This window comes from Hipposideros armiger, unplaced genomic scaffold (assembly GCF_001890085.2).
Source record: "Hipposideros armiger isolate ML-2016 unplaced genomic scaffold, ASM189008v1 scaffold_30, whole genome shotgun sequence".
In the NCBI taxonomy this organism is placed as follows: domain Eukaryota; kingdom Metazoa; phylum Chordata; class Mammalia; order Chiroptera; family Hipposideridae; genus Hipposideros; species Hipposideros armiger.
The window spans coordinates 68441-96165 of NW_017731380.1; the positions used below are offsets into that span (position 1 = coordinate 68441).

Consider the following 27725-nt stretch of genomic DNA (forward strand, 5'->3'; position numbering starts at 1 on the left):
TTCCTTTATTCTCCACACAAGCTCAGCCACCAACCATCATTGAATGACCCCAATTGACACTGTGTAGAGCAGAAGAAAGGTCCAGCAGAGCCCTGCCTAAATTTCCAATGCAAAGAATCATGAATTATAAATAATTGTGTTAAGCCACTATGTTTTGGCTTAGTTTGCTATAAGGAATAGATAATTAAGACAATTCCTTACTATTATTAATGTCCAGCTAGCATTCAGCTTTCTCTACTTAGTTAATAAATGTTTTGATTTAATGAAATTACCTATGTAAGTATTTCCCATTTATCAGGTATTTTTACAGGAATGATCTGATATGATATAGTAGCTCCATATGGATAGGTAATTTGGGCAAAGATTACTATCCCCATCACTCATATGAAAATAAAATGAGAACAAATGAAATTAAATGAGTTACCAGAAAAACTGTATCCAGAATTCCAACCCAGGTCTTCAGTTTTAAAGTCTCGGCCTCTTTCCCTTATTCCAAACTTGGTTGAGCCTTCATATATTTATATCACTGTTGTTGTCTCTAGTAAGACTCATTATTGGAACCACAAAGAAATAGATGTTTCTCCACTCCTCATCCTCATACCCTGAGACGCGTTTGTTTCCCAAATGTATTCCTTCTCTCCATCTCTGCCAGTTGGTCCCTTGTACAGGCTTTCCTGATCTCACTTGCATTTTCTTTTCTTAGCACCAAAGTCCTGATTGACCTCTAAGCCATATTCCACCCTTCTTTGGTTTCTCCTCCATTACACTGCCAGATACATTTCTCTAAAACTATACTTGGGCACCTTGCCTTCTAACAATTCTCAAACAATATCCATGGAAAGGATTATTTTCAAAGGGCCATGCAGTCTCCTGGAACATCTTAAAAATTCCTGTGTCTTTGTGAAAACTTAAAACAATAGAATAACCTTCTGAATCAATAAGGTCATCACTTAATAACAGAGTGCTGCCATCCACCTGACTTCTATGCCCATGACTACTTTTGGATTTTCAATGAAACCTCAGGATGCTAAAGCATGCTGTATAAAGAAAAGTTTTTGATGTCATTTGTCTAGTAAAATCCATGGAAGAATTAAGTGATCATATAATAATGGCATAACCATGCAGAAATCAAGACAACTTGTACCATAAAATTTAGTGCCATATTAATTACTAAAAATGCATTTTCAAAGCATGCTCCATTGTTGTACATACCAAATTTCAATGGTTTGCTATCAATAGATGTGTTGGAATATAACAACTGAACTGCCTTTCTGAATCCAGTTCCAGAAATCATTTTATTAGATGATCACTTACTGTAGAATTCAATAGCGCCCCAAAGCAAAATTGAACTTCAAGTAAACAAAACCTTTTATAGAGTATAAAATAACACCATTTATATTGGTTTTCAAAGCCTAGTAGAAACAAAATTTGAATTAAGGGTTTGATTAGATTATCTTAAAATAGTAATAAAATCTTTGACATTTGTAATACTATTTTGAAAATGTACTTTTACAAAAAGGGATTGAGGTTAGAATAAAGAAAAATATTGTACCTATTAGATAAAACTATACATATTAATCAATTTCAATCATTTTTTTAACTACAGATATGTTAAATATTACATTACTGATGATAGTTTGAATTCACTGGTTTTGTAAATATTTTTATTTATTCTTTTTTTTTTGTCATTGTATTGGTTTTCTAGGGCTGCCATAACAAAATACCACAAAATGGGTAGCTTAAAACAATAGAAGCTATTCTCACAAATTTGGGGGCTGGAAGTCCAGTATCAAGTTATTGGAAAGCTTGGTTCCTTCTGGAGGTTCTGCAAGGGGATATATCTGTTCCATGCTTCTCTTCTAGACTCTGGGGCTGCCACCAATCCTTGGTGCTCCTTGGCCTACAACTTTACCTGCCTCCACTGTCATGGCATTCTTCTTGTGTGTCTCTGCATCCAAATGTCCCTCTTTGTGTAAGAACACCAATTATTCATCAAGGCCCACTCTAATCCACTGTGACTTCATCTTTCCTTGATTACAACTAAGACCCTCTTTTCAAATAAGGTCAGATTCACAGGTGCCAGGGGTTAGGACTGAACATGTCTTTTGGGAGCACACAATTCAACCCACAAAAGACATATGTAGAGGTATAAGCATAAGATGTTTTCATCTAATTTTATATTTGTACATATTTACCTAACATTATAAATAAAAATAATATCAATCATCATTAGGTTTCCGGAATAAGCTTCTTTCCCTTAAGAGGAGTCTGTATTTTATTCGAGTATGAGAAACTGATCTAAAGGAAAAAGTCTGATGTCACATTAGATCTTCCACAACCTGTCACTGTCTCTCTCCACTGCCGTCCTCCACCACTGCTTTCCCTGCATTTTTATCCATCAGCAATATAAAGCAGCTTATCATTCCTCAAGACACTACCTATTATTTCATGTCTCCCTCCCTTGGTTCGTTCTGTTACCCCTACCGGTAATATTCATCCCTTTCCAATGTCCTCACCCCTCAGCTGTATTTTTTCCTACCTCCCACTAGAAGTCTCAGTTCAAGTGCCATCTTTGCCAGAAGTCCTCTATGGAGACCCTCCCACCCCCTCAGCAGCACCACTACCAACCCCAGGAACTGAGCCAAGTGGACTGCAGCAGGGCCCCCATTTTCCTGAGCATCTGTCTCTCCAACAGACCATAACACCACGATGTCAGAGAAGTATCGTCCCAGTTTTTCGGTCTCCAGCTCTTAAGACTATAGTCATCTAACATTGAATGAGTGTTTGCTTATGTGCAATGGAAAGAGTTCCACCCACAGTTTTTACTTCTCAAGGGGAAGCTCCAGGGTGCTGTATGCAGCCTAACATATTTTTGCTAAAGCAGGTGTTTACCTTGCCCCATATGGGAGGTTGGTATCAGAAACATGTCACTTAAGCAGGGAGCAAGCTCACACAAACACTCCTGTGTTTAAAAAATGACTTTTTTTTTTTTTGTTTTTTGGTCTCTTTGAATAGCTATGTACCTTTTTTTATGAGAGAAATTTATGAATTTAGGGATTTGGGAAGATCTCAGCAGCTCAAAAATTTTAATCATATCTTGCCAGAGTACACTGTGTGCAAAAATGAATCTAATAGGAGAAGGAGCTAGAAAGATAGAATGAGTTCATGTTTTAGATGCCTTTGAGAGCCAAAATAAGGCTTTAGGTTTAGATTTTACATTCTACATTCTGAGTCGTCCCTAGGTTTTGAGATAGAGACATTCCACAATGATGCTTTAAGAGATAACCCATTTTTTCCAGACCAAACTATCACACACACTGGTGTTTTGTACTGAGCATAATAGGATCGGAGTTCTAACCATCTGCACTTATCAATCAATCGATTAGCCAAACATCATTCCTATTTAGATTTTGTAAGTCAGATACGGCTAGAGCTACATATTTTGATATATATCTTGGATTCTGAGGATTGTGATTCATAAACAAAGAAAAGTATTTCATAAAAAATGAAATCACTTTATTTTCCAGGTTTCCCTTTTACTAATAATTAATTCCTGTCATTTCCCATAATAGCATAAAATAAAGTCCTTTTCCCCCATATACTGATAGTTCAAATGTGCTCTGAACTGGAAAAAAAAAATGGTTAAGTTCTTTATCATGTTTTCCAAAGCTAGTTAAAGAAGTTTAGCTGTTTTCTAAAAAGAGTTTTGCCTATTTTAACTGAAATATTTTGTTATATTTAAAAGTCATGTTATACCTCATTTGGATTTGTTATTTAACTTCTCAAGTTCTTTTAAAAATAGGAATGGTAGCTTGTTATTTGGGGGGGGGGAAGGTATGAGATATGACAATGAAAGTAAAATTCAAAATTGAAATTTGCCTGAGAGTTTTTTGCTATAATCAAAATAAAGCCCACATTGATAAAATTACCAAGAACACGGTGAGAACACTCTTTGATTAACCAATGGGGACTCCCTGAGAGCCATGCTGCAAAACTGATAATATATTAGCTGTGTTTAGAAGAATCTAGTCTAAGAAAATTTACTTAGTGAAATTAACCTTGAAATAGGGCCATTGTACATATGTGGGATATTCATAAAATAAGATTATAACCCATCACTCCCTTAAAAAATGCCTCTATGAGCCCTTTGTGGGGCCATCAAAAATTTTAAATTCTTTAAAACCTATATTTTAAAGCTAATTACATTTCCTGGGTAGCTGGATAACCTATTTGTTTAATCTGTGTTCTTGAAACTTGGTGTAAAATCACAAGCTTATGAACTTTTCTACTGGGTAGGGTTCCAATTCAAGTTTAACTCACATTTTAAGACTCTGAAAAATGAACTATTATAGTCTATCCAATACCATATTAAGTAGAATAAATCTTAGAGTTTAAGTATTCCTTGGTGGCTAAGGACCTTGCAACATCTCCAAATTAATATTCTATACATTTCCTTTCACCATTTTGTCTTCAGGATTCTCTAAAGATGATGGAGGCGTTCACTCAAAAGTGTATTTGTCCCGCCAAACATAAAATAGTCTCTCAGTTTTTTCGGAAAATACTCCTTTGTGTGTATTTTAATCTCATGTGCCTTTTTTTCTAATTTAAAAAACAGATTGCAGGTGGGAAATTATTAATTAAAGATTTGAATGAGTTGGGCTTAATTTGTCAAGGTTTAATTATAAATTAAATTCATATAAGTAAACTAAATATGACCATGCATCCAAGTACACTGTTTCTACTCATTATTGCCAATCCTGTCTTAGATTTGAAAACTGAATTACTCATGTATCAAACCAATTTCATGATTTTTCTGAAAACAGCTATGTATTTTTATTTCTGAGTAATACTATATTCCAAAGCAATCAGTAACCATTACTTGGTATCTCAGTGACAACATTCATTATTTTTCAGTGAAAATTGTATTTATCAAAAAACACCAATGAGATTTTTCTGGAGTAAAATGTACGAGCGGAAGTTTATATGGGTTTCTTCAAGTGTATGTGTTTTTCATACATACATGACAATTCATGAATTCAATTACATGAATCCTCTAATAGATTTTGCTGTATAATTACCTTAAAATTTTTCTTTAGATTTGGAGATTAAACAATGGCATTGTTATATAGTGTATGATTTTCTTTTCTATATTCAGGTTCTCTCTTTAGGAGCAGATGTCCTGCCAGAATATAAACTACAGACGCCACGCATCAACAAGTTTACAATATTGCACTACAGTCCTTTCAAGGCAGTCTGGGATTGGCTTATTCTCCTGTTGGTCATATACACTGCTATATTCACTCCCTACTCTGCAGCCTTTCTCCTCAATGACAGAGAAGAACAGAAAAGACGAGAATGTGGCTATTCTTGTAGCCCTTTGAATGTGGTAGACTTGATTGTGGATATTATGTTTATCATAGATATTCTAATAAACTTCAGAACAACTTATGTAAATCAGAATGAGGAAGTGGTAAGTGATCCCGCCAAAATAGCAATACACTACTTCAAAGGCTGGTTCCTGATTGACATGGTTGCAGCAATTCCTTTTGACTTGCTGATTTTTGGATCCGGTTCTGATGAGGTAAGAGCACTTAAGAATCTTATTTTCTGAAAGATTGCAATTGTAAAAGTGAGTCTATTTCAACTGCAAAAAAAAAGTGGTTGTTTTACAAACTTTATATATTGCACAGATGAAATTCATTTTCAATTGAAAATGCTATAAAATAAAAGTGAACCATTTTGTCTTTGCAAATCATTCATAATTATTCCTATTTTTTCTAGATACTAAAGACTATCCATCTTTTAACCAAAAATTAAATTTTAGAGACAAGTGTTTCATAGCACATTGCACATTCCCAGGATAAAAATCACTACATATTAACTTCACTGGTATAAAACTGTCAAAGATGAAGATGCCTCTTTCTTAACTCAAAATTGTGGTTTGAGACAGAAAGAACTTGTTTTATGTTCAGATTAAGTGGAAGAGGCATCTTCTGAAGTGTCTTGTTCAGAACTCTTTCTCTTAAATACTATCTAGGTTGCAAAACACTTCCTGTGTCCCCAATACCTTATAAAGCTGGAAACTTTCAGGGAATCTGACAGGTATATATATAGGGCATTTTCTGGATAGAGAGTTCATAACTTTAGTCAGATTCTCAAAGGGTGCCTTGATCCAGAAAAAATTAAGTTTTCCTAAAAGTCCCCTCCATTTAATTGCCACTAATTTTTATTGTAAATGAGTTTCCTGGATTCTATAATGGAAAGGTCTACAGAAGGTGTGAAAGTAGGCCTAAGGGAGTAAGTTGAGAAAGATAACCTCAATGTGCAGAATTTTAAAAATTCAATGTCCTTTTTTACCCAAGAGCCCCTGAGCCCCTCACCATCTTTTTATTGTTGTTCTTGTTTTTTGTTTGTTTGTCTGTTTGTTTTTAAGGGGAGATCAAATATCAAAAATGCCCTCTGCAGATGGTGGCTTCCTGATCAATTAAAGCTTCAGGACAGAAGACTCCTCTGCCAAGGGAAACCAATAGGCTTAGAATTCACTCGTACAGAACATGCCCATCAAACTGTGGTTCAGTTAAGATCAGGACAATGGGAACAATACATTCTTTCTGGATTCTGCAAACCTTAGACACAGTCTCAAGCCTGACTCTCCCAATCTATAGAGATGATAATATCACCTTCCCCTCTTAAGTTTTTGTTTGTTTTGTTTTTTGTTTTGTTTTGTTTTGATTTTTAATTTGAAACTCTATTGAGACAATATATGTGAAACTCTTAGGAAAATATGAAAAAAATAACTCAGCTGCTGTTAAACTGGTTGATCTTTTAATGTTAGATTCTCCTAACTTTTTAATTAAAAACAAAAAAGTGAAATATTTCTTTATTCTTATCATTATGAATGTCTTACAATTTCTTAAAATTACACCAAATATGTACTTATTGATAAACAATAGACTAAAACCTCATTCTTTCAAACTTTACAATATATACACCAACAGCAAATTAAATTTCAGCTTAGCAAAATGAAAGAATGGTTCAACAAATAAATAGGCAAATAGGATTGTTACAGAAAGTTAATTTACTGGTGATATTGAATCAATAACAATCAAACCAGTGTGCATTTAGAAATGCTGATTATAACCATTACGATAGAATTTCTAGGATGCAGTACTTAATAAGTTCAATTTCAGTTACTATATTGCTTGAAAATAATAAAATTCATTAAAAATATGTAATTTAGAAAAATCACTGGTTCGAACAGGCCTTCTAGTGAGCAGAAACAAGAAAAAAATTTACGTGATTCACATTTGTATAGGATGAAATAGTCGGGGGAAAAAAATATTGTCCCATCACCTTTCTCATGTAGCATTAAGGAAAACGTGAAGTTTGCCTCAGAGAAAACAATGCCAGCTCTCCGCTTCTATATGATTTCTTGGATTAACCCATGTTCTCCAAGCTGCTTCCTATTCTTATAAGATGTGATATGATATGGGAAGGATCCTAGCTTTGCAGTCAGACAGACCTGGCTTTGATTCTCCTCTATGCCACTCACTTGCTGTATTTTGGCAAGATATTTAATTTGTTTCTGACATTATTTCTTTTCTGTAAACTGGTATTAGGTAAGTTCTTGTAATATTTTAAAATACAACAGCATAGGTATGTAGTAGTTGTCTGCCCAAGGTTACTTCTCATTCTAATCCTTTTGGATGAAAGTCCCTGTTTCTCAATGAAGTCTTCCTTTAAAAAACTTTCATGTTACCATATTCATCCATAAATATGTTAGTTACTCATTCACTCAACAAATACGGTCATGTGCTGCTTAACGATAAGGACATGTTCTGAGAAATAAATGCATTGCTAGGCAACTTCGTCATTGTGAGAACATCTCAATGTTCTCACAGAGTACACCTATACAAACCTGAATGGTGTAGCCTACAGTACACCTAGGCTATATGGTATAACCTATTGTTCCTAGGTTATGAGCCTGTACAGCATGTTACTGTATGAAACAACATGAGATTAAATCAGCACAGGAGAAAATGATGCAATCAAGAGATGTGGTAAACGCAAGATATATGACATTGCTGCTGGGGTAACACAACATACTGTTTTACAGCAAATTTTTTTCTTTTATAAGTACAAAAATGCACTCTAAAATAATGATAAAAATATAGTATAGTAAATACATAAATCAATTAAATAGTTGTTTATCATTATGTCATTATCAAGTATCACATACTGTGCATAATTGTATGTGCTATACTTTTTTATCTGACTGACAGCACAGTTGGTTTGTTTACACCAACATCAGCACAAACATGCTATACTGCATTGTGCTATGATGTTACCACAACTACACATCACTAGGCAATAGGAATTTTTCAGCTCCATTGTAATATTATGGGACCACCATCACATATGCTGCCATTGTTGACCTAAATGTTATTATGTGCTGCATAGGTGAATTTACTGAGATCTGTTATCTTACAATAGTTATTAGATTAGCTAATTGCAGCTAGGAATCCTGAAGAAATGGGAGACAGAAAGGAAATGTTCTGAGGACAGTTACTGGGTTGCAAAGCACAGGAGCACAGGGTGTGTGGTAGGGGGATGTATGTTAGCATGAAGGACAGCAAGTGGAGAGCTGGAACTGGAAGGGGCATAAGGGAATCACATATTGGTCTGAGTCAACTATGAAGGGTAAGAACACTGGTGATGGACTGGACCACTTTATATATTTTTTAGGAGTGGCAATGAAGATACTCCTTTTATATACAAACTGTATTATATAAGTATAATCAGGCTTTTCAATACATAGTAATATTTCAGAATAAAAGTTTTCCAAAAGTGTATAGCCTGTCATGTAATAAGAATATTAAAATACTCAGCATCTGTTTTTGTTTCTGGCAAAAAAAAAAGGAAATTTAAAAAATGCTTTCAGAGAGAAAGAGATCTTATATTCAAATGGACCAATTTGGGAAGCTTCATCATATGAATATGAAAAAAAAATAACTCTTTGGCATTTCTGATCCAAAATTAAATGACAAATCCTAAAATTAAGCTAGAGGTTACTCTGATAAGAGATCATCTATCCAGTGTTCTTTAAACTGGGTTTCAGGAAGGTGCCTGAGAGTCTCAGAGACCTTCAAGGCTTGACAAGCAAGACAAGCTGATAAGACTCAGAGCCATCCACCTATAAAGAGTAGCTAAATTTTACCTGCTTTACCATGTACAGTTTCATGTAAACTTTTCCTTATCTGCCTAAAAGTTTCCCATATTTCACTTATCTGTGGCAAATCTTGCTTTCATAAATATTAATAGCTAAAAGGTAGAGCATTCTGTTTAGTTAAATGCTTCATTAACCTCTTCCGCCCCTGAAAATTAGTATTCGTAGATCAATTAGTTTCTTTGTTGACCTCTCTCCTTTCACACTTAACTGTTATTTTTCATGAATCCTGAATGCAGGCAAGACTTTTGAAGGCTAAGTAACGTGTTCTTTAAGGAAAAATTCTAATAGGAAAAAAGAATTTCTGCTCATATTGATGTTTGCTTCATTAGTCTGATTGATGAGTCATAGAACGGATACAAGGAAAAACTTAGCAGGCATCCATGTAGTATTATCATGATGCCTTTGTATTTCATAAGACTAACATTTACCTCTAGTGAGCTTTTATGCTTTCTGAGTCTCTACTAAAAGCAACAACACACAGACAATATTTTCCTAATAGCAGTGAAAAGCTCAAGGAATAACATCTGAGAGAAAATTCTTTAGCTCTACTATTTTAAAAATTATTGTGATGGGTTTAAGGATAGTTTTATCCCTATTTTAGAAAATTGAAAAAACCCACAAGGATAGATTTCTGTAATATCTCTGGATAGTACATGAAATTAGATATGCTGAAAACATTCTACTTAGCCAAATGCTGATGTCAACACAATTATATTATAAGGTGATTGTTGGTCCCATTTTTCACTTGGAGGTAATACAGAGATAGTCCATCGAACTAAACAATGGGGACTAATAGTCTTCAATAAATTACTGAAAGGAGAGTGATCATTCTTTAGTCTACTCTCTCTGAGATTTTGATGCAATCACCACCCCTCTCTGTTGTGCAACCTGGAGTAAACCATCTTAAATCTTTAAAGAGATATTTAAATTAAAAGAGGAAAAAAGAGTTATTTCAGTCCTAAGTGTCATCTACAAGTTGTGCTGTATACAACTGTAGCTAAGAAAGAATGTCCAGGTGTGTTAGCAGCATCTTGATAACAATAGAAATAAGACTAAGTCATTTCTCACATTGTCAAACTGGCATAGGCAGCAATGCTTGGGAACATGGCTTTGACTGTTGAAGTCTATATTCACTCATCCTTGTGAAACTGGTTTGAGACTTCATTATGTACCATATTTCTTAAACTTTTATTTTGTTTGTCCAGAAAAGGTGTCACTTGTGTATTATTATGTAAGATTATTTATCTCCTTAGGAAGCTTACTGACATCTAGGTTTTATCTTATTTAATATAATTCTAGAAGAAGCATCAGAGGTTTCTTTGGAAAGAGGGCCCAAAGGAGGTAGCATATATGACAGATTTAATTCCCTTTCTTTTCGTAACATCATTTTAACGCCACCATCTTTGCAGCCAGAAGAGGCGTTAGTACTTATTATCACAATGTGTTATAAAAACAGCTCATTTGTTTTGAAGCATCTCATTTCATTAACCAAATACCTAGAGAAATTTCATTGTATTTCATTTACTTTGAGGTTCAGGGAGAAATTCTGTTCCAAGGACAAGAAGTTTTGAATAATAATCCTCAAACATTTCTGATTTCTCCACACAAGGAAGTAGATAACAGGACTAGGATGAAAAATAAACACACAAAGTTAAGCTGGGAAGTGTAGAAATGGTGACACCATTGAACCAGGGTGTTTCCTGTTACCAGGGTCTGAGCTGTCAGGGCTTCTTGATGAAGTCCTTGTCTTTAAAATCCCTACCATTTCCGGTGGAGGCTGCCAGGCCAGTGTTGGGAAAACCTCCATTTGGGATATCTAGGCAATGCGTTTGGAAAGTGTATAAGCTCTAACAACCCGTTTCACAATATAAAGTTCCTGCTTGCTGTTGGAAACAAAAGTGTATGAGATATTCTAGTAAAAACACGAAGAACTACCATTTATTGGGTATTATCTACAAGCCTGGAAGGTAGGCATCATTATGCCCATTTACATTGAAAATTGACACTTAGAGATTTCATAAGTAGCTCTCCTAGGTGGCACACTGGTATAGAAGCAGAATTCAAACATAAGTTTATCTGCTCCAAAGTCCTTGCACGTAACTGCTAAGCTAAAATATTGATAATACAAATAGTAGAAAGTTTGCATTTCTCCAAGGGGACCACCTAGTGCTAACTTAAACTCTCCATTTATTCATTGAGAAGAGATATATAATACTTCTAAGTTTGTGAAGGGGGGGGGACTATTTCCTCTTTTGCACCATGAAAAATAAGAACCTGGCACTGAAAACGAGAAGGCTCACCTCTCCACATCTTCTAAAATGAGCATAGAATCCAGTTATGACAAGCAGATCTCAACTACACAAGCTCCTCTCACCTCTAAAGGGTTCCTATACTAACTGAATTAAAGAATTCAGGGAGATTCAGGAACCTCCCCTTCCCTTTTGACCACTGTAGCCCAAGGGGGGAAAAATGCAACACTTATTATAGCATTTTAATGAAAATGTTTTTCTTGATGTTTCATGCCCCTTTTCCTCCATGTCAATATGAATAGATATAGGGTGATAGCTATGCCATGAGCTATTTCTTTACTTAAAATATGTGTTCTTTTTTTTTCTTTTTTTGCTTTCAGGTGTACAAAACAATGCAATAGTTATGCTTTTCACCCCTCACAAAGTGACAACCCCTCTCCCCCAATCCACCCCCCCACCCCCGATATCATACATATCTTATGTAAGTATTCTTAACTCAGTGGGATGCACTTTGTGAAATAAACACCAACAATGAACAGATAAAATGACTCAATAATTGATTGGTAAACACCATGTAACTATGGAATAATTATATGCCCTGTGAATTATGTAGTACTTATAGTTGACATTATTTAGAAAACCTAAGAAATCAAGTTGTAATTTGTACTTATCAGATTTCAAGTCCAAACAACCAGTTAAGTATCTTGTTATTATATAGAAGTGCCCTATCATTAGATACCTGGTCAATCATAATTATGTAATTAGTTACACAAACCATACCCCAAAGCATACATAATATCATTGGGATAGCACAAAACAATTTGTGAATTTAACACACTTAGGAAGAAAAAAATGCATTTGAATATAGTGCCTAATGCATGCATGTGATAATCCAATGTATTTCTCAGTTGTCTGCTTGACTGGCTCCTTTTCATTATGCAAACCTTTCTCAACTCTAAGTCAGCTCCTCAGCAAGGACTTCCTTGGCCTTTCTTTCTAAAGTGGTCCCCATTCCAACCCACTCTGCCAATCCCTCTCTATCATATCACTTCGTTTTATTATCATCATGACACTTCTCATTTCTGAAATGATCTTATTATTTGTTCATTTAAAAAATATTTATCTCTTTCCAATAGACAGTGGACCTTGATTCTCTTCATTACATAAGACACTTTGTCTACTAAATAACAGTCTCTATTAGAAAGTGACCATGTACATTTGTTCAACACTCTCCTCCCAGTATGGCACTTGCTAGGTACACCAGTAACACACTGGAATGCTTGTTGGTGAATGAATGAATGCAAGGTACTTGGTTAGAGTATAAAACAAGATAGACAGATTCTTTGTCCTATGGGTCTTGCATGCCAAGATATTTTCCAAAACAAAGGTAAAGTTAAAAAAAAAAAAACAAATATACAGCTATCCTCCATGCTACCATATTGTTTTAACCTGTTTCTGCCTACTTAGCTTCACAGGAATATACATTGAATTATTCACCAACTGTTTCTGACAATGCACATTTACTTCCACAGACAACAACATTAATTGGTCTTTTGAAGACTGCTCGACTCCTTCGTCTTGTGCGAGTGGCTCGGAAACTTGATCGATATTCAGAGTACGGCGCTGCTGTGCTAATGCTCTTAATGTGCATATTTGCCCTGATTGCTCACTGGCTGGCTTGCATTTGGTATGCAATTGGGAATGTAGAAAGGCCCTACCTGACTGACAAAATCGGATGGTTGGATTCCTTAGGACAGCAAATTGGAAAACGTTACAATGACAGTGACTCAAGCTCTGGACCATCCATTAAAGACAAATACGTCACAGCACTTTATTTTACCTTCAGCAGTTTAACCAGTGTAGGATTCGGGAATGTGTCTCCTAACACCAATTCGGAGAAAATCTTTTCAATTTGTGTCATGTTGATTGGCTGTAAGTAGATTTCTCTTTTGTTATCTGTTAGGATAAAATAATATCACAAAATTGATATCTCTAGAACATTTAGAGCAAGGCAAAGAAAAAATTATAGAAAATTGTAGAAATAATAGGATTATATACTTGGGTATGATAGTCTATCAAATCTGATTCTCTCTGTGAGGGGAAGACACCAAAGATTTTTCAGGACCTCAGAAAACCATGAGCCTAAAACTGACTTGACATGGGTGTTGGGATTCAAGATTGAGATTTTCAGTTCACTTTTACTGCTGTAAAAATATGTGTGTAATTTATTACCAGTAGTTATTTTCTATTTCAGGCTAAGGCCAGATTAGAATGGGAAGTATATTAGAATGGGAAGTATTAGTTTACATTATATTACTCAATATACTAGATAGATACATAGATAGATAGATAGATAGATAGGTAATACATATATATATATATATATATATATATATCACTACTACTAATTATAATGTAAGTTTATCTTTTATATCTGTATATATATTGCGTTGTCAGAAAAGTCATGACGTAGTTTTTCTATGTTTTTCATTGCAAAAATGAGTCATGACTTTTCCGATAACCCAATATAATGTGTGTGTGTGTGTGTGTGTGTGTGTTTCCCCAATCATTGACTACAAATTCCATTCCCTGTGACACTATGCCAAGTCCTAAGTGATTGACTATTACCTTGTAATTAGGTAATATCACTGAGCATTATTTATAAGAAAAAAATCTGTATTAAACTAAGGATGTTTTAATGTTAATATATTTTTATACATCACACTGTGAACTACTAAGATAGCCTTGCTAATATCAGGCAGCAATTAGCAAAAGCTTGATTTATAAAGCTTAAAAAGAGCATCATCCATAGATAGTGTACAAATTTGAAAACAGATCCAGAGAGTTGATTTTTAAATGTTAGCATATCGACTGATGAGATGAGTTTAGATAAGCTTTATTTATGAAACTTAAATAGATTCACCAGTGTATTATCCACTGTATTTAAAATTTCCTTGTAATATATATGTCTTGGTGTTTTAGTAACATTTGTATAGTAAAAAAAAATAGTATATTTAAATAACTATTAAGATATTCTACAAGTTCAGGCTCAGCCTTGGCTATAAACACAGAAGTAGAATTATACCCAGAGGAAATGGAAGTGAGGACTACTGGAAAAGAATGGAAAACCCGTTCCAGAGAGATTGAGCCTCTCAGAGCAAACACAGCCCCAACCAGTCTGTGATTACAACAGCTCTTTACTTGCTCTACACCTTAACTCTAATTCCTAAATCAGGGGACTATTGGCAGTTTTCATTCTCCTTTCCTTCCTTTCTTTTTATCATTCTTTCCTTCTATCTTTCTTTTTCTTCTTTTTTAAATATGGGACTAGGGTATTTTTATTGATCCTTTAAAAAGAATATGTGTCTCCTGCAGATGAATTTCATATTCTAAGAAAAGAAAAATCATTCTAGTCAACTGAGTAAAGCAAGAGACATCCACATTCAACATTATATTTTTTTATTTGAAAAACAAACTTGGTTCTACAAACCTTAATCAAAATGGGATTATGTAAAGCTTAATGTCACACAGGAAAAATCTATAAAAATTCCCAAAGAACTCTATCATGACCTATTATTCCATGAGTAAAAAGAAAGGTAAAATTAAGATTTCAAACTGAACGATAATAAGAATGCCACTGATATTTGCTTAGCCATTTGATGTATGTGGGTGTATCTACACATATTTCCATTTAGATCCTACTGTATTAACAAATGATTTGGTTTTCTTTGGTTATATTCCTACACTAAGTAAATACTCTTCAGATCTATGAGTGACCTGATTTCAAGCTAAAATTAAAATACAATATCCAAATATATAATGTAAAATATTGTATATGTACTAATCCTAGTTATAGTTTTTATAGTCTAATCTATATCAGATTGAACTCTCTTATCATCCCTGAGCTTCTTTAAATCTAATCTTCATTCAAGAAGAAAAATTTGAAGCCTAGCTATAGAAAATGAAACAACCAATCATCCCTTAAATATAATTTAAAGGAAGTGAAAATTAAACATTAAAAACTATCATCTAACTAAATGCAAGCAACTCAAATGTCTATAGGTACATTTTAAAAGCTGCTGTTTGCAAAGGCATTTGCCAATTGTACTTCTGAATGTGCACAGCGAACAGTAACCAGATAATTCATCTTAAAAGCGTACACAGTTCAAGATGACAAATAAAGGAAATTGTAAGCAGCCATTAAATAGGCGTAAATATAAGTGATACTCATGTATTTATATCTATGTATTCTAATACATGTTTACACCTTTATTCAGCTATTATAAATATAACACAAATATTTAATTAAAAAAACACATAAACCAGTAAATAAAAACAAATGTATTTCATCTATGACCTTCTTGACAAGCACCTTGGGAGAATTTCTTGTTTTTATAGTATGTAAAAAAAAAAATATTACTGGATTTCTGCTTGTAGCCATGATAGAATAACTAGAACCTTACCATACCCCTATATTTTTATTTTTAAATAACAGAAAAGTAAACACAATATATATGTCAACTATTTTCAGACATTGAAAATCAAGTAGTAGGGGAGCTTGATCCCTGAGAGAAGGAAAACAAAAAAAGACAAGCCCCATGATATCCTCAACTTTCTGCCTGGAGGCACTTTCTAGTCCACACAGAGAGGAGGAGCAACCGAAGCAGAGTACTGTCACCTCACTGAGCTAAGACAACAAGATCCGAGGTCATGGAGGCAGAAGTGCTGTAATTGGCAAGAAAATCAGGCCAAGGCAGCTATGGAAAGAAAAGCTCCAGAAACTGTATAGCTTATTCCCTTGAGTCTACTGATGAATATTGAGTCCCCAATGTATGAGGTAAAACTTCTCAAGCCCTAGCAAATAAATACCAGAAGGACTGTAAGCTGAACAACTTTCAGTACTCACACAGGAATGGGAGATATTCAAGTTCTTGCCAGCAAGTAGAAACCCCTCATTGAACATTGGTATTCAATACAGAAAAATGTTGCTGTAGTACTAGCACTAATCTAGCCCTTATGAAACCTAAAAACAACTCTCAAAAGGAGCAAGCTGATCTACAAGTAATTTAACTACCTGCAAGAACAAATGCGACATTTCTAAAGGAAGACAAAAAATATACAACGATGAATGATGTTAAATTTACAATGCTCATCATCTATTAAAAGATTAACAGAGGGCCGGCCGAGTGGCACGATGGTTAAGAACTGGCTTGGGACACTGAGGGCCCCAGTTCGGATCCCGCATATGAGGGCCAGTGAGACTGCCCTCTACAGCTAAGATGCTGAACAACAGCTCAACCTGGAGCTGGGCTGCCATGAGTCGCTGGCGAAGGCGTAGGCTGCAGCCCCTGTGGCAGTGGGTTGCCATGGGCTACCGTGTATAACCAGCAGTCAGCGTGAGCGGCCAGCAGCCACAGTGAGCGGCCGTCCAGAAGTTGGCGACTGATCTACCTCGCCCGGGAAGAGCGCAATGATGGTGCCAACTTGGGCCAGTGAAGCAACGTCCTCCACAACTAGACTGAAGAACAAAGCAACAGCAACTTGTCTGTTCCCCTTCCCTCAATTCCCCAGCACTGTTCCCATCCCCCCAATTCCTTAATAAAAATCTTAAAAAAAAAAGATTAATAGAAACAAGAAAATGTAACCTTGAGCAGGAAAAAAAATTTTTTTAACCTACATCTGGATTTAACAGAGATAATGAAAGTAGTAGCCAATACAAAGCACTTGAGCAAATGTGCATGTGGACTTCCAGAAAATGGGGGAGGGATGCAGAAAAAAAAATTTTAAGAAATGGCTGAAATTTTTCTAAAATTGATAAAAGTTATAAGCCACAGGTCCAAGAAGTTCAGTAAATTCCAAACAGATTAAACATAGACACACGTGTGTGCGCACACACACACACATACACACACAGATACACACACAAGGTGCATTATAATCAAAATACTGAAAAATAATGATACAGAGAAAAAAAAATCTTAAAAGCAACTAGAGGGAAAAGAAGACATAATGTACAGAGGAAAAACATCAGGTTGATAGCAGATTTCTTACTGAAACAATGCTTGCCAGAAGATAATGGAATTAAATCTTTAAAATGCTGGAAGAAAAACAAAATCTGTCAATATAGAAATTCTTGTGCAATTGAACTATTCTCAAAAATGATAAACAAAACCTGGCATAATTCATTATAAGCACACTACAAGAAATTATAAAGTTCTTCAAGTGAAAGGAAAATGATACCAGATGAAAATTTGGATCTATAAAAAGGAGTGAAGAACATTAGAAATGTTAAATATGTGGGTAAATTTAAGAAATGTTTAAAATTTTTCCTAATTTTTAAAGTCTTCAAAAAATAATTATTTAAAGTAAAAATAGTGACATTGAATTTGTAGTTTTTATAACATATGTAGAAGTAAAAATATGACAATGATAGCACAAAAAGGGTAGGCAGACATGGAAGTGTATTGTAAAATTTCTACACTATACATGAAATGGCATTGCATTATTTAAAGTAGATAGTGATAAGATAAAAATTAAACCCTCCGGGCTAGCCAAGTGGCTCAGTTGGTTAAGAGCTTGCTCAAGAGTGTGAACTCTGAATAATAGCAGTTCGATGCCCAGCCTGAGCTGAGCAGCCAATTAGCTGCCGACAGGTGGCAGGATGGCTCAACTAAAAAAAAAAAAAATTAAATCCTCCATTACAGCTAACAAGACAATAGGGAAAACGAAATGGAATAATAAATCTAAAAGATAGTAGGAAATGAAAACAAAGGGGAAATGTAGATAACAAATAGCAAAATGGTAGATTTAAGCCAAACCATGTTAAATAATTATACTAAATGTAGGTGATCTAAACTCTCATTGAACTGAAGAAATTGTCAGACTGTATTTTTACTATTTTTATTATTTTTTAAGTTACAGTTGACATTCAATATTATTTGATATTAGTTTCAGGTGTACAGCATAGTGGTTAGACATTTATATAATTTGTGCAGTGATCCCCCTGATTAGTGTAGTATCTACCTGGCACCGTACATAGTTGTTGCAATATTATTGACTATATTCCCTATGCTGCACCTTACATCCCCATGACTATTTTGTAACTATCAATTTGTACTTCTTAATCCCTTCACCTTTTTTACCCAGTCCCCCAACCCCCATCCCCTCTGGTAATCATCAGTTTGTTCTTTGTATCCATGAGTCTGTTTCTGTTTTGTTTGTTTATTTTGTTCTTTAGATTCCGCATATAAGTGAGATCGTATGGTATTTATCTTTCTCATTCTGATTTATTTCACTTAGCGTAATAACTTCTGGTTCTTCCATGTTGTCGCAAATGGTAAAATTTAATTCTCTTTTGTGGCTCAGAAATATGTACCATATCTTTTTTATCCAGTAGTCTATTGATAAGCACTTAGGTTGCTTCCATATCTTGACTATTATAAATAGTGTTGCAGTGAACATAGGGGTGCATATATCTTTTTGAATTCATGTTTTGGATTTCTTCAAACAAATATCCAGAAGTGTAATTGCTGGGTCATATGGTAGTTCTATATTTAATTTTTTGAGGAACTTCCATATTGTTTTCCAATCCCACTAAGAGTGCATGGGGATTCATTTTCTTCTGCATCCTTGCCAACACTTGTTGTTTGTTGATTTATTGATGATAGCCATTCTGACAGGAGTGAGATGATAGCTCATTGTGGTTTTAATTTAAATTTCTCCAATGACTAGTGACATTGAGCATCTTTTCACATGCCTATTGGCCATCTGTATGTCCTCTTTGGAGAAAGGTCTATTCAGGTCCTCTGCCCGTTTTTTAATTGGGTTGTTTATTTTTCTGATATTGAGCTGTATGGGCTCTATAAATTTTGGATATTAACCACTTATCAGATGTATCATTGGCAAATATCTTCTTCCACTGGGTAGGCTGTCTTTTCATTCTGTTGGTGGTTTTCTTTGATGTGCAAAACCTTTTTTGTTTGATGTAGTCCCATTTGCTTATTTTTTTTTCTTTTATTTCCCTTGCCCAAAGCATATCAGGAAAAAAAAAAACATATATATATTTTGTTAAGAGCAAGGTCAGAGAGTTTACTGCCTATGTTTTCTTCTAAGAGTTTTATGGTTTTGGGTCTCATATTTAAGTCTTTAATCCACTTTGAGCTTATTTTTGTATACAGTGTAAGAAGGGTGTCTAGTTTCATTTTTTTGCATGTATCTGTCCAGTTTTTTTAACACCATTTATTGAATACATTCTCTTTATCCCACTTTATATACTCTTGCCTCCTGCGTCATAGATTCAATAACCATAGGCATAGGCTTATTTCTGGACTCTCTATTCTGTTTCATTGATCTGTGTGTCTGATTTTATGCTGGTAGCATGCTGCTTTGATTACTATAGGCCTGTAGTATAGTTTGATATCAGGTAGCATGATACCTCCAATTTTGTTCTTCTTTCTCAAGATTGCTGTGGTTATTTGGGGTCTTTTGTGGTTCCATATAAGTTTCAAGATTTGTTCTAGTTCTGTGAATACTAGAAAATATTAGTTCCATTAGTATTTTGATAGGAATTGCATTGAATCTATAGATTGCTTTGGGTAATATGGACATATTAACCATGTTAATTCTTTTTATCCATAAGCATGGTATATGCTTCCACTTATTTGTATCTTCTTCAGTTTCTTTCTTCAGTGTCTTATAGTTTCCAAGTACAAGTCTTTTACCTCCTTAGTTAAATTTATTTATAGATATTTAATTTTGTTTGATGCAATTATAAATGGAATTATTTTCTTAATTTCTCTTTCTGATAGTTCATTATTTGTGTATAAAAATGAAACCAATTTCTGAATATTAATTTTGTATCCTGATACTGTAATGAATTTATTTATCAGTTCTAATAATTTTTTAGTGGAATCTTTTGGATTCTGTATATATGGTATCATGTCATCTTCAAATAATGACAGTTTTACTTCATCCTTTTCCATTTAGATGACTTTTATAACTTTTTTTTGTCTGATTGCTGTGGCTAGGACTTCCAATACTATGTTGAATAAAAGTGGTGAAAGTGGGCATCCTTGTGTTGTTCCTGATCTTAAGGAGAATGCTTTTAGCTTTTCCCCATTGAGTATGATATTAGCTGTGGGTTTATTGTATATGGCCTTTATTATGTTGAGGTAGGTTTACTCTATCCCCACTATGCTGAGAGGGTTTTTTTTTTTATCATAAATGGATGTTGGATTGTGTCAAATGCTTTTTATTTTCCCCTACACCTATTGCTATGAATATATATATATATATATATATATATATATATATATATATATATAATTTTGTTTATGTGGTATATCACATTAACTGATTTACAGATATTGAATCAACTTGACATCCCAAGAATAAATCCCACTTGATCATGGTGCATGATCTTTTGAACATATTGCTGAATTTGGTTTGCTAATATTTTGTTAAGGATTTTTGCATTTATGGTCATCAGGGATATCAGCCTATAGTTTTTTTTTTTTGTACTATCTTTGTCTGGTTTTGGAATCAGGATAGTGGTAGAATGAGCTTGAGAGCTTTTTCTTTGCTCTACTTTTTGAAACAGTTTGAGAAGGATCAGTGTTAACTATTCTTTGAATGATTGGTTAAATCCACCTGTGAAGCCATCTGGTCCAGGAATTCTGTTTGTTGAGAGTCTTTTGATTACTGATTTGATTTCAGTTGTAGTAATCAGTTGGTTCAGATTTTCTGTTTCTTCTTGATTCAGTCTTGGAAGATTTATATTTCTAGCAATTGATCAATTTTTTCCAGATTGTCCAATTTCTTGGAATATAATTGTTCATAGTATTTTCTTGTAATCTTTTGTATTTCTGTGCTGTCAGTTGTCACCTCTCCTCTTTCATTTCTGGTTTTATTTATTTGGGTCCTGTGTCTTTTTTTTAATTGATGAGTCTGCTTAAAGGTTTGTCAATTTTGTTTATATTTTCAGAGAACCAGCTCTTGATTTTATTGATCTTTTCTGAGTTTTCTTGTTATTTTTTTTTTAGACTCTATTTCATTTAGTTCCACTCTATTCTTTATTATTCTTTCCTTTCTACTCACTCTGGGCTTTGTTTGCTGTTCCTTTTTCTAGTTCCGTCAGACTGAATTTTTTTAAAACTCAACTATATGCTGTCTAAAGAAGACACTTAGAACATATAGACATAGGTAAAAGAAAAAAAGATGTACATACAAATAATAATCATCAGAAAATCTAAGGAGCAGAATTGATTTCCAAGTAGATTTCAGGACAAGAGCCATTACCAAAGATAATGTAAGCATCACAATCCTAAATGTGTATGCCCCCAAAGAGCTTTAATTTAAATCAAGCAAAAACTGACAGAACTTAGGGGAAAAATAGACAAATTTCTAGACAAAAATAGACAAAAGAGAGAGACAAATCCACAATTTAGCAATTACAACACTCCTCTTTCAGTATTTAATAAAACAAGTAGACAAAAAAAAAAAACCTAGTAAAGATATAAAAGACTTGAACAATACTATCAAATTAACTTGACATATTGGCTACTATAGAATACAAGCAGAATACACATTCTTTTCTAGTGAATGTGGAACATTCACCATGACTGATCCTATGCTGAACTATAAAACAAGTTATTAAGAAAAATCATATTCTGAACCCAAAAATAAATCTCAATAAATTTAAAGGTATTAAATCATACAGTGTTTCTCTGAACACAAGAGAAACCAAAAATTAGTAAGAAGGAATTAGTAAATTAGTAAAAAGGAAATAAAAAAGAAAGAAAAAAAGGAAAAAAAGTACAATAGATAGATAATTGGAAAGTCCCAAATACTTGGAAATTAAGTAACACAATCCAAATAACTTATGATTCAAAGAAAAAAAAATCAGATTAAAATTAGAAAATAGCTTTAACTGAATTAAAATGAAAATAAAATTTATCAGAATTTGTAAGAGGTAACTAAAACAGTTGCCAGTGAAATTTATAGCTTTAAATGTTTATATTAGAAAAGAATCGGGCCAGCCAAGTGGCTCAGTTGGTTAAGAGCTCACTCAAGGGTTTGAGCTCTGAGCAATAGTGGTTTGAGTCCGGCCCCAGCTGAGCTGCCGCTGAGCTGCCGCTGAGCTGCCGCTGAGCTGGCAACAGGTGGCAGGATGGCTCAGCTAAAAAAAAAAAAAAAAATCAAGGTCTAAAATTCAAGATCTAAGCTTCTATTTTAATAAGCTAGTAAAAGACAAGCAAATTAAATGTAATATAAGTAGTAGGGAAGAAATGAGAAATAAGAGTAAAATATTAAAATATAAAACATACAAACAGTATACAAAATTAATGGGAAAAATTCTGGCTCTTTGAAAAGATCAATAAAATTAATAAATCTCCAATTACATTCAAGAGAGAGAAAAAATCATAAGTTCCCATGTCTTATATGAAAGAAAAAAATATTACTACAAATTCTAAAGACATTAAAAGGATAATAAAATAATATTATGAATTACTTTATGATAATCAACATGACAACTTAGATGAAATGGATAAATTCTTTGAATGATACAGATTACCAAAATTGAAACAAACAAAACAACAATCCTGAGCCATAAAACAAAATTGATAAATTGGATTTTATCAAAATTTGTAACTTAAACTTTTCAAAGGATGCTGTTCAGAAAGGAAACAGTTAAATGATAGACTGGAAAAAATATTCTCAATACTTAAATATAAAACAAATAAAGAATTCTTACAACTCCATAATAAGAAGACAACTCAATTTAAAAATAAGCAAAATATTTAAACAGACATTTTACGAAAGAAGGTATATGAATGGCTAATTACATGGAACACTGTTATTATTCATCAGGGAAATGCAAATTTAAACCCTAATGAGATTTTATACACCCACTACAATAATTCAAATAAAAGACTGATAATTTCAAATGTTGGAAAAGTTGTGGAACAACTGATATTCTTACATATTGCTTGAGGGAGTGTAAAATGACAATTCTGAGAAATGGTTTGGCAGTTTCTTATCAAGTTAAACGTACCACACAACTCAGCAGTTCCACTCCTAGGTGTTTAAAAGAGAAATGAAAACATATTCCCAAAGACTTGTACACAAATGATCATGGCAGTTTTATTCATAATAGCCTCAAACTAAAAAACAGTGAGATTTCCATCTACAGAAGAAAGAAACTATGGTACAGCCATACAATGCAAATCTACTCAGTGATAAAAAAAGAATAAATTACTGATACACACAACAGAATGAATCTCAAAAACATAATATGGAGCAAAAGAAGTCAGACACAAATTAACATGTACATTTTGATTTCATTTATATGAAATCTCAGGAAATGGAAACTAATTTTTAATGACATAACAAAGCTCAGCAGTTGCCTAGGATCTGAAATGAGTAGGCAGGCAGCTAAGGGACATAGGAAATATTTTGGGGTGATGGAAATGTTTTATATATTGATTGTGTTTACAAGTGTGTATACATTTGTCAGAACTAACTGAACTATACACTTAAAAGATTCATTTTATATGTAAATTATACACCAATAATTTTTTTTAAGTTACAAGTATTTTTTTTTAAGTTTGTGTAATATGTAGAAAACCAAGAATATTTGTACTACCAGCATGTTTCAGTTAACACTCAATGGCCAGCTAAATTCATTAGTTTGGTTAGTGTATCAGATTTGGGGTGAGGTAGGCTGAAGAAAGTTTCAAGATGTGTGTATTTTATTTTTATAATATCTAAACTTAAAGCAAACTGTTTTGATGAAATAATTCCCTATTTTAAAAGGTTAAATAAAATGGTGAGTTGAGGAAAGAAATGCCTATATGTACATAGTATACCAACTTGCTTTTGACTCATATTTTATGCCAGTTAATTAGCATTAATTAACTAATGTGTACAGAATATAATCATTGTGTGCTTCTCTTGCTGACAGCCTTTAGCTCTATTTGCTTAAAAAAAATAGAAAGAAATTCATGCCTTTACTCTAATTTAAAACACCATCAGTGTAGAATTTCTTAAGAGAAATATAGGATATTCATATTCAGCTATGTACTTACAATCTAGATTTTACCATTTTGTCAATGATGGGAAATACTTGTTTATGACTGAAACTAATGTTTGGTTCATTTTTATGGCAATATGAAGATAAAACTACAGTGTTTATTAAAAAGGAAATAAGACTGTTTTGCCTGACTCTTTGAGTAGTTATGTGGTTCAGGTAAAATATCTAGCATTGATTCTGTGTCCTCTGATTAAATCATGTTTATTTAACCTGTACTGTTTCCTGAGAATATGGTATGTACTTCGGGAACACAACAGCATGCATAAATATTTCCAACACTATAATTAGGAAGAGTAAAATACATTTTCCACATGAACTTCTTTGGGTCACAGGAATAGATTTCAGGCAAGCATTGTTAACTCCCCTTTTAATTAATTATTCATTTACTCAGATTAGGCTCACATCTTTTCTCTTTGGAAGATACGACCTAAACAGTTTGTCTTACTGCTTGACTTACTGTCTTTCACACATCCCAGATCAGCAGCACAGATCTTGCCAACTTTCATCCTTTTGAATAGATAAAAGCAAAGGGCTGCCCCTTTCTTTGGGACACCTCTTACTTGGGACACCTGTGGTCAACAAGGACCATGTTAATCAAAAGACAAAGATAAGATGGAAAAGAAAGCAAATGATCAAGAAGATAAGTCATTTTAGAACACCTTGATTCTGGCCAAAATGTACTTTAAAAATGATTAAGTGGTTTACAGAGGTAATATTATATAAAATGTGTTGAGAGGAAAAATGTGTTGGTTGAATATAGTTGGATCAAACTCTTCAAACTGCTTTTTCCGTACCTGCTTAGTATTGCAGTTTTAGTGCCTTAAACATATATTACCTCCTGTCTAATGTTCTGACACACCCAAAGATATAGGCCATGTATATCTTTGTGTATGGAGTATAGCACCTTTCAGGATTATTAGAAACTGTGTGCAAATATAATAAGAAAGAGAAGAAAGCTTAAAATGCTTATGTTAAATCACAAATATTTAGCCCAGAAAGCAAAAAAAGGGTATTCCACCTAAGTATTGAATATATATCAAAGGTTGTCATAGCAGTTTCTTTCTTCCCATAGATGAAATAAGAAAGATGTAGACTATATTTCTCTATAAAAATAAAACAATATTCTCATATTCTAAGCCAGAGATATCTTCCTCATGCAAAAATATTATAAAAATGAATCTTAATAGATTAAAAATTATATACAAATAAAAACTCTAAGGAAAGCATTGATTCCTGAAAACAACTTTTCATTCTGTAGCAAATCTAAAGTATTCAAAATAATCTTAAGATTTATGATAGATTTTTAATATTATAAATGTAGGTTTTAGGCTGAGAGGAGAGATGTCACAATTTAAAAATTAACATCTTTAACTCCAATTCCAGAAAACATATCTATGTTAAATCATGACATGCCTTCTTATTACATTATAAAATGTTTATTCTAAATCATTTTGTCTCTAATCAGCACTCCAGGCTATAGGTTGATACTGTAAACAATCTTGAGTTTTTTACATTCATTTAGAATCCATGGTGAATTTAGATATGTCTCTCCAGATTTGTCATCAAAATTATAAAATTGGCAACAGTATTGGTTTAACTTCCACCCTCCCCCAGCAATGGGCCAGTCGTAAATCCTTACAACTGGATTGAGATAATCAAAATTCAACATGCTTGATGTTCTGACAAGATACAATATGCACAAGTGCAATCTTCCCCCATAACTTTGTTTTTTATCCAATCTAGCACTAATGTATGCAAGCATTTTTGGGAATGTATCTGCAATTATCCAAAGACTATACTCGGGAACTGCCAGGTACCACATGCAAATGCTGCGAGTTAAAGAGTTCATTCGCTTTCACCAAATCCCCAACCCTCTGCGGCAACGGCTTGAAGAATATTTCCAACATGCGTGGACTTACACCAATGGCATTGACATGAACATGGTATGTACTTCTGTTTCCAAAATGGAAGCACCACAGGCATTATAGCTACGGCCAAAATGGAAAAGCCAGTCTCACCAGCTTTGAACCCCTTGCTTTTGTTTTCCTCTCTCAGATGTTTATTTTCTCCCCTGGAGATAGTCTCTCATTCTCAATTCATGGCATTGCATGGTGCTATATTCTAGTTATACTGTGTGGCAAAAGCATTATAACGTGATGCAAACTGATATAGCTGTGTGCAGTAGAGTTTTCCCACTTCCGGTTAGAGAGAGCATCGCTAAGCTGGGACATAGGCTTTCACCACATGGCCTGGCTGCCAGAACCCTCCCAAAAATATTTGGACCCATTTGCATTAGGATTTGGCAAGTAAACAGTAATAACTACGATGTCCCCAAATAGAGATCCAAGGTTAACACTCTAAAAAAAAAAAAAAAAAGACATTTTGAGTATTTGTGGGAGAGTTTAGGGAACTTAAGTATGTCATAAACATTTATGATAGGAAGTTTCATGTTTACAGTAAGAACATTTTCTATATTTTAAACAGATAACGATCTGCCCTTTTATTGTACCTGGCTTACTTCATCTTTCCTTTCAAGGGGAAAATATGGATTCCTTTATAACTTTTAAGCAAATTCAACATCAACAATCACTTTTCATAACCCTTTCCTTCTCTATCAATGCTCAAAAGTCAGCAGAATTTATAATAGGAGTGTGGTCTATAGAGCTCTTTTTATTCTTGGGAAAATTGCACACTTTTTTAGACCTAGTTGTTTGGCCTGTAGAAACTGATTGCTAAAGATAAATTATATGACAAATCCAAATTCTATAGCATACCATAGACCTATTAAAAAAGGATTAAAATTATGGTTCCTTTCTGTACAGTTACTCCTTCACTGGGCAAGGACCCTGTTTCTAAGAATCTTCAGAAAACAAAACCTCTCACATACAATGACATCAGCAGTATAATACATTTTTTGCATAAGTTGACCTGTACAATTTAAATAGACTTTTTTTGTTTGACTAGTAATACTCTGAATAAAAAAGCAAAGGTTCAAAATTAACAGTCAAGGTGCAGAAAGCATTGCAAATACTGTCCAATTTGAAAGATATATTTATATATGGATTAGTTTATCTTTGCTGTGTGTGATTTATTTGACTGAGAAGGACATGTCATTATAAAAATTTTAATTTGAAGAGCTAATCAGTTAGCATATTTT

The 27725-nt window shown here is 33.7% G+C and overlaps 1 protein-coding gene across 3 annotated transcripts in view; it reads left to right on the forward strand.

Annotated features, from left to right (window-relative positions):
* KCNH7 (potassium voltage-gated channel subfamily H member 7) overlaps positions 1 to 27725 on the forward strand; it is a 129618-nt gene that overhangs the window by 53866 nt on the left and 48027 nt on the right. For all 3 annotated transcript variants that reach the window (XM_019636813.1, XM_019636815.1, XM_019636814.1), the window contains exons 5-7: positions 5156 to 5581; positions 13011 to 13410; positions 26312 to 26511. In XM_019636813.1, coding sequence (XP_019492358.1) covers positions 5156 to 5581; positions 13011 to 13410; positions 26312 to 26511 — 1026 coding nt within the window. The remainder of the gene's footprint in view (positions 1 to 5155; positions 5582 to 13010; positions 13411 to 26311; positions 26512 to 27725) is intronic.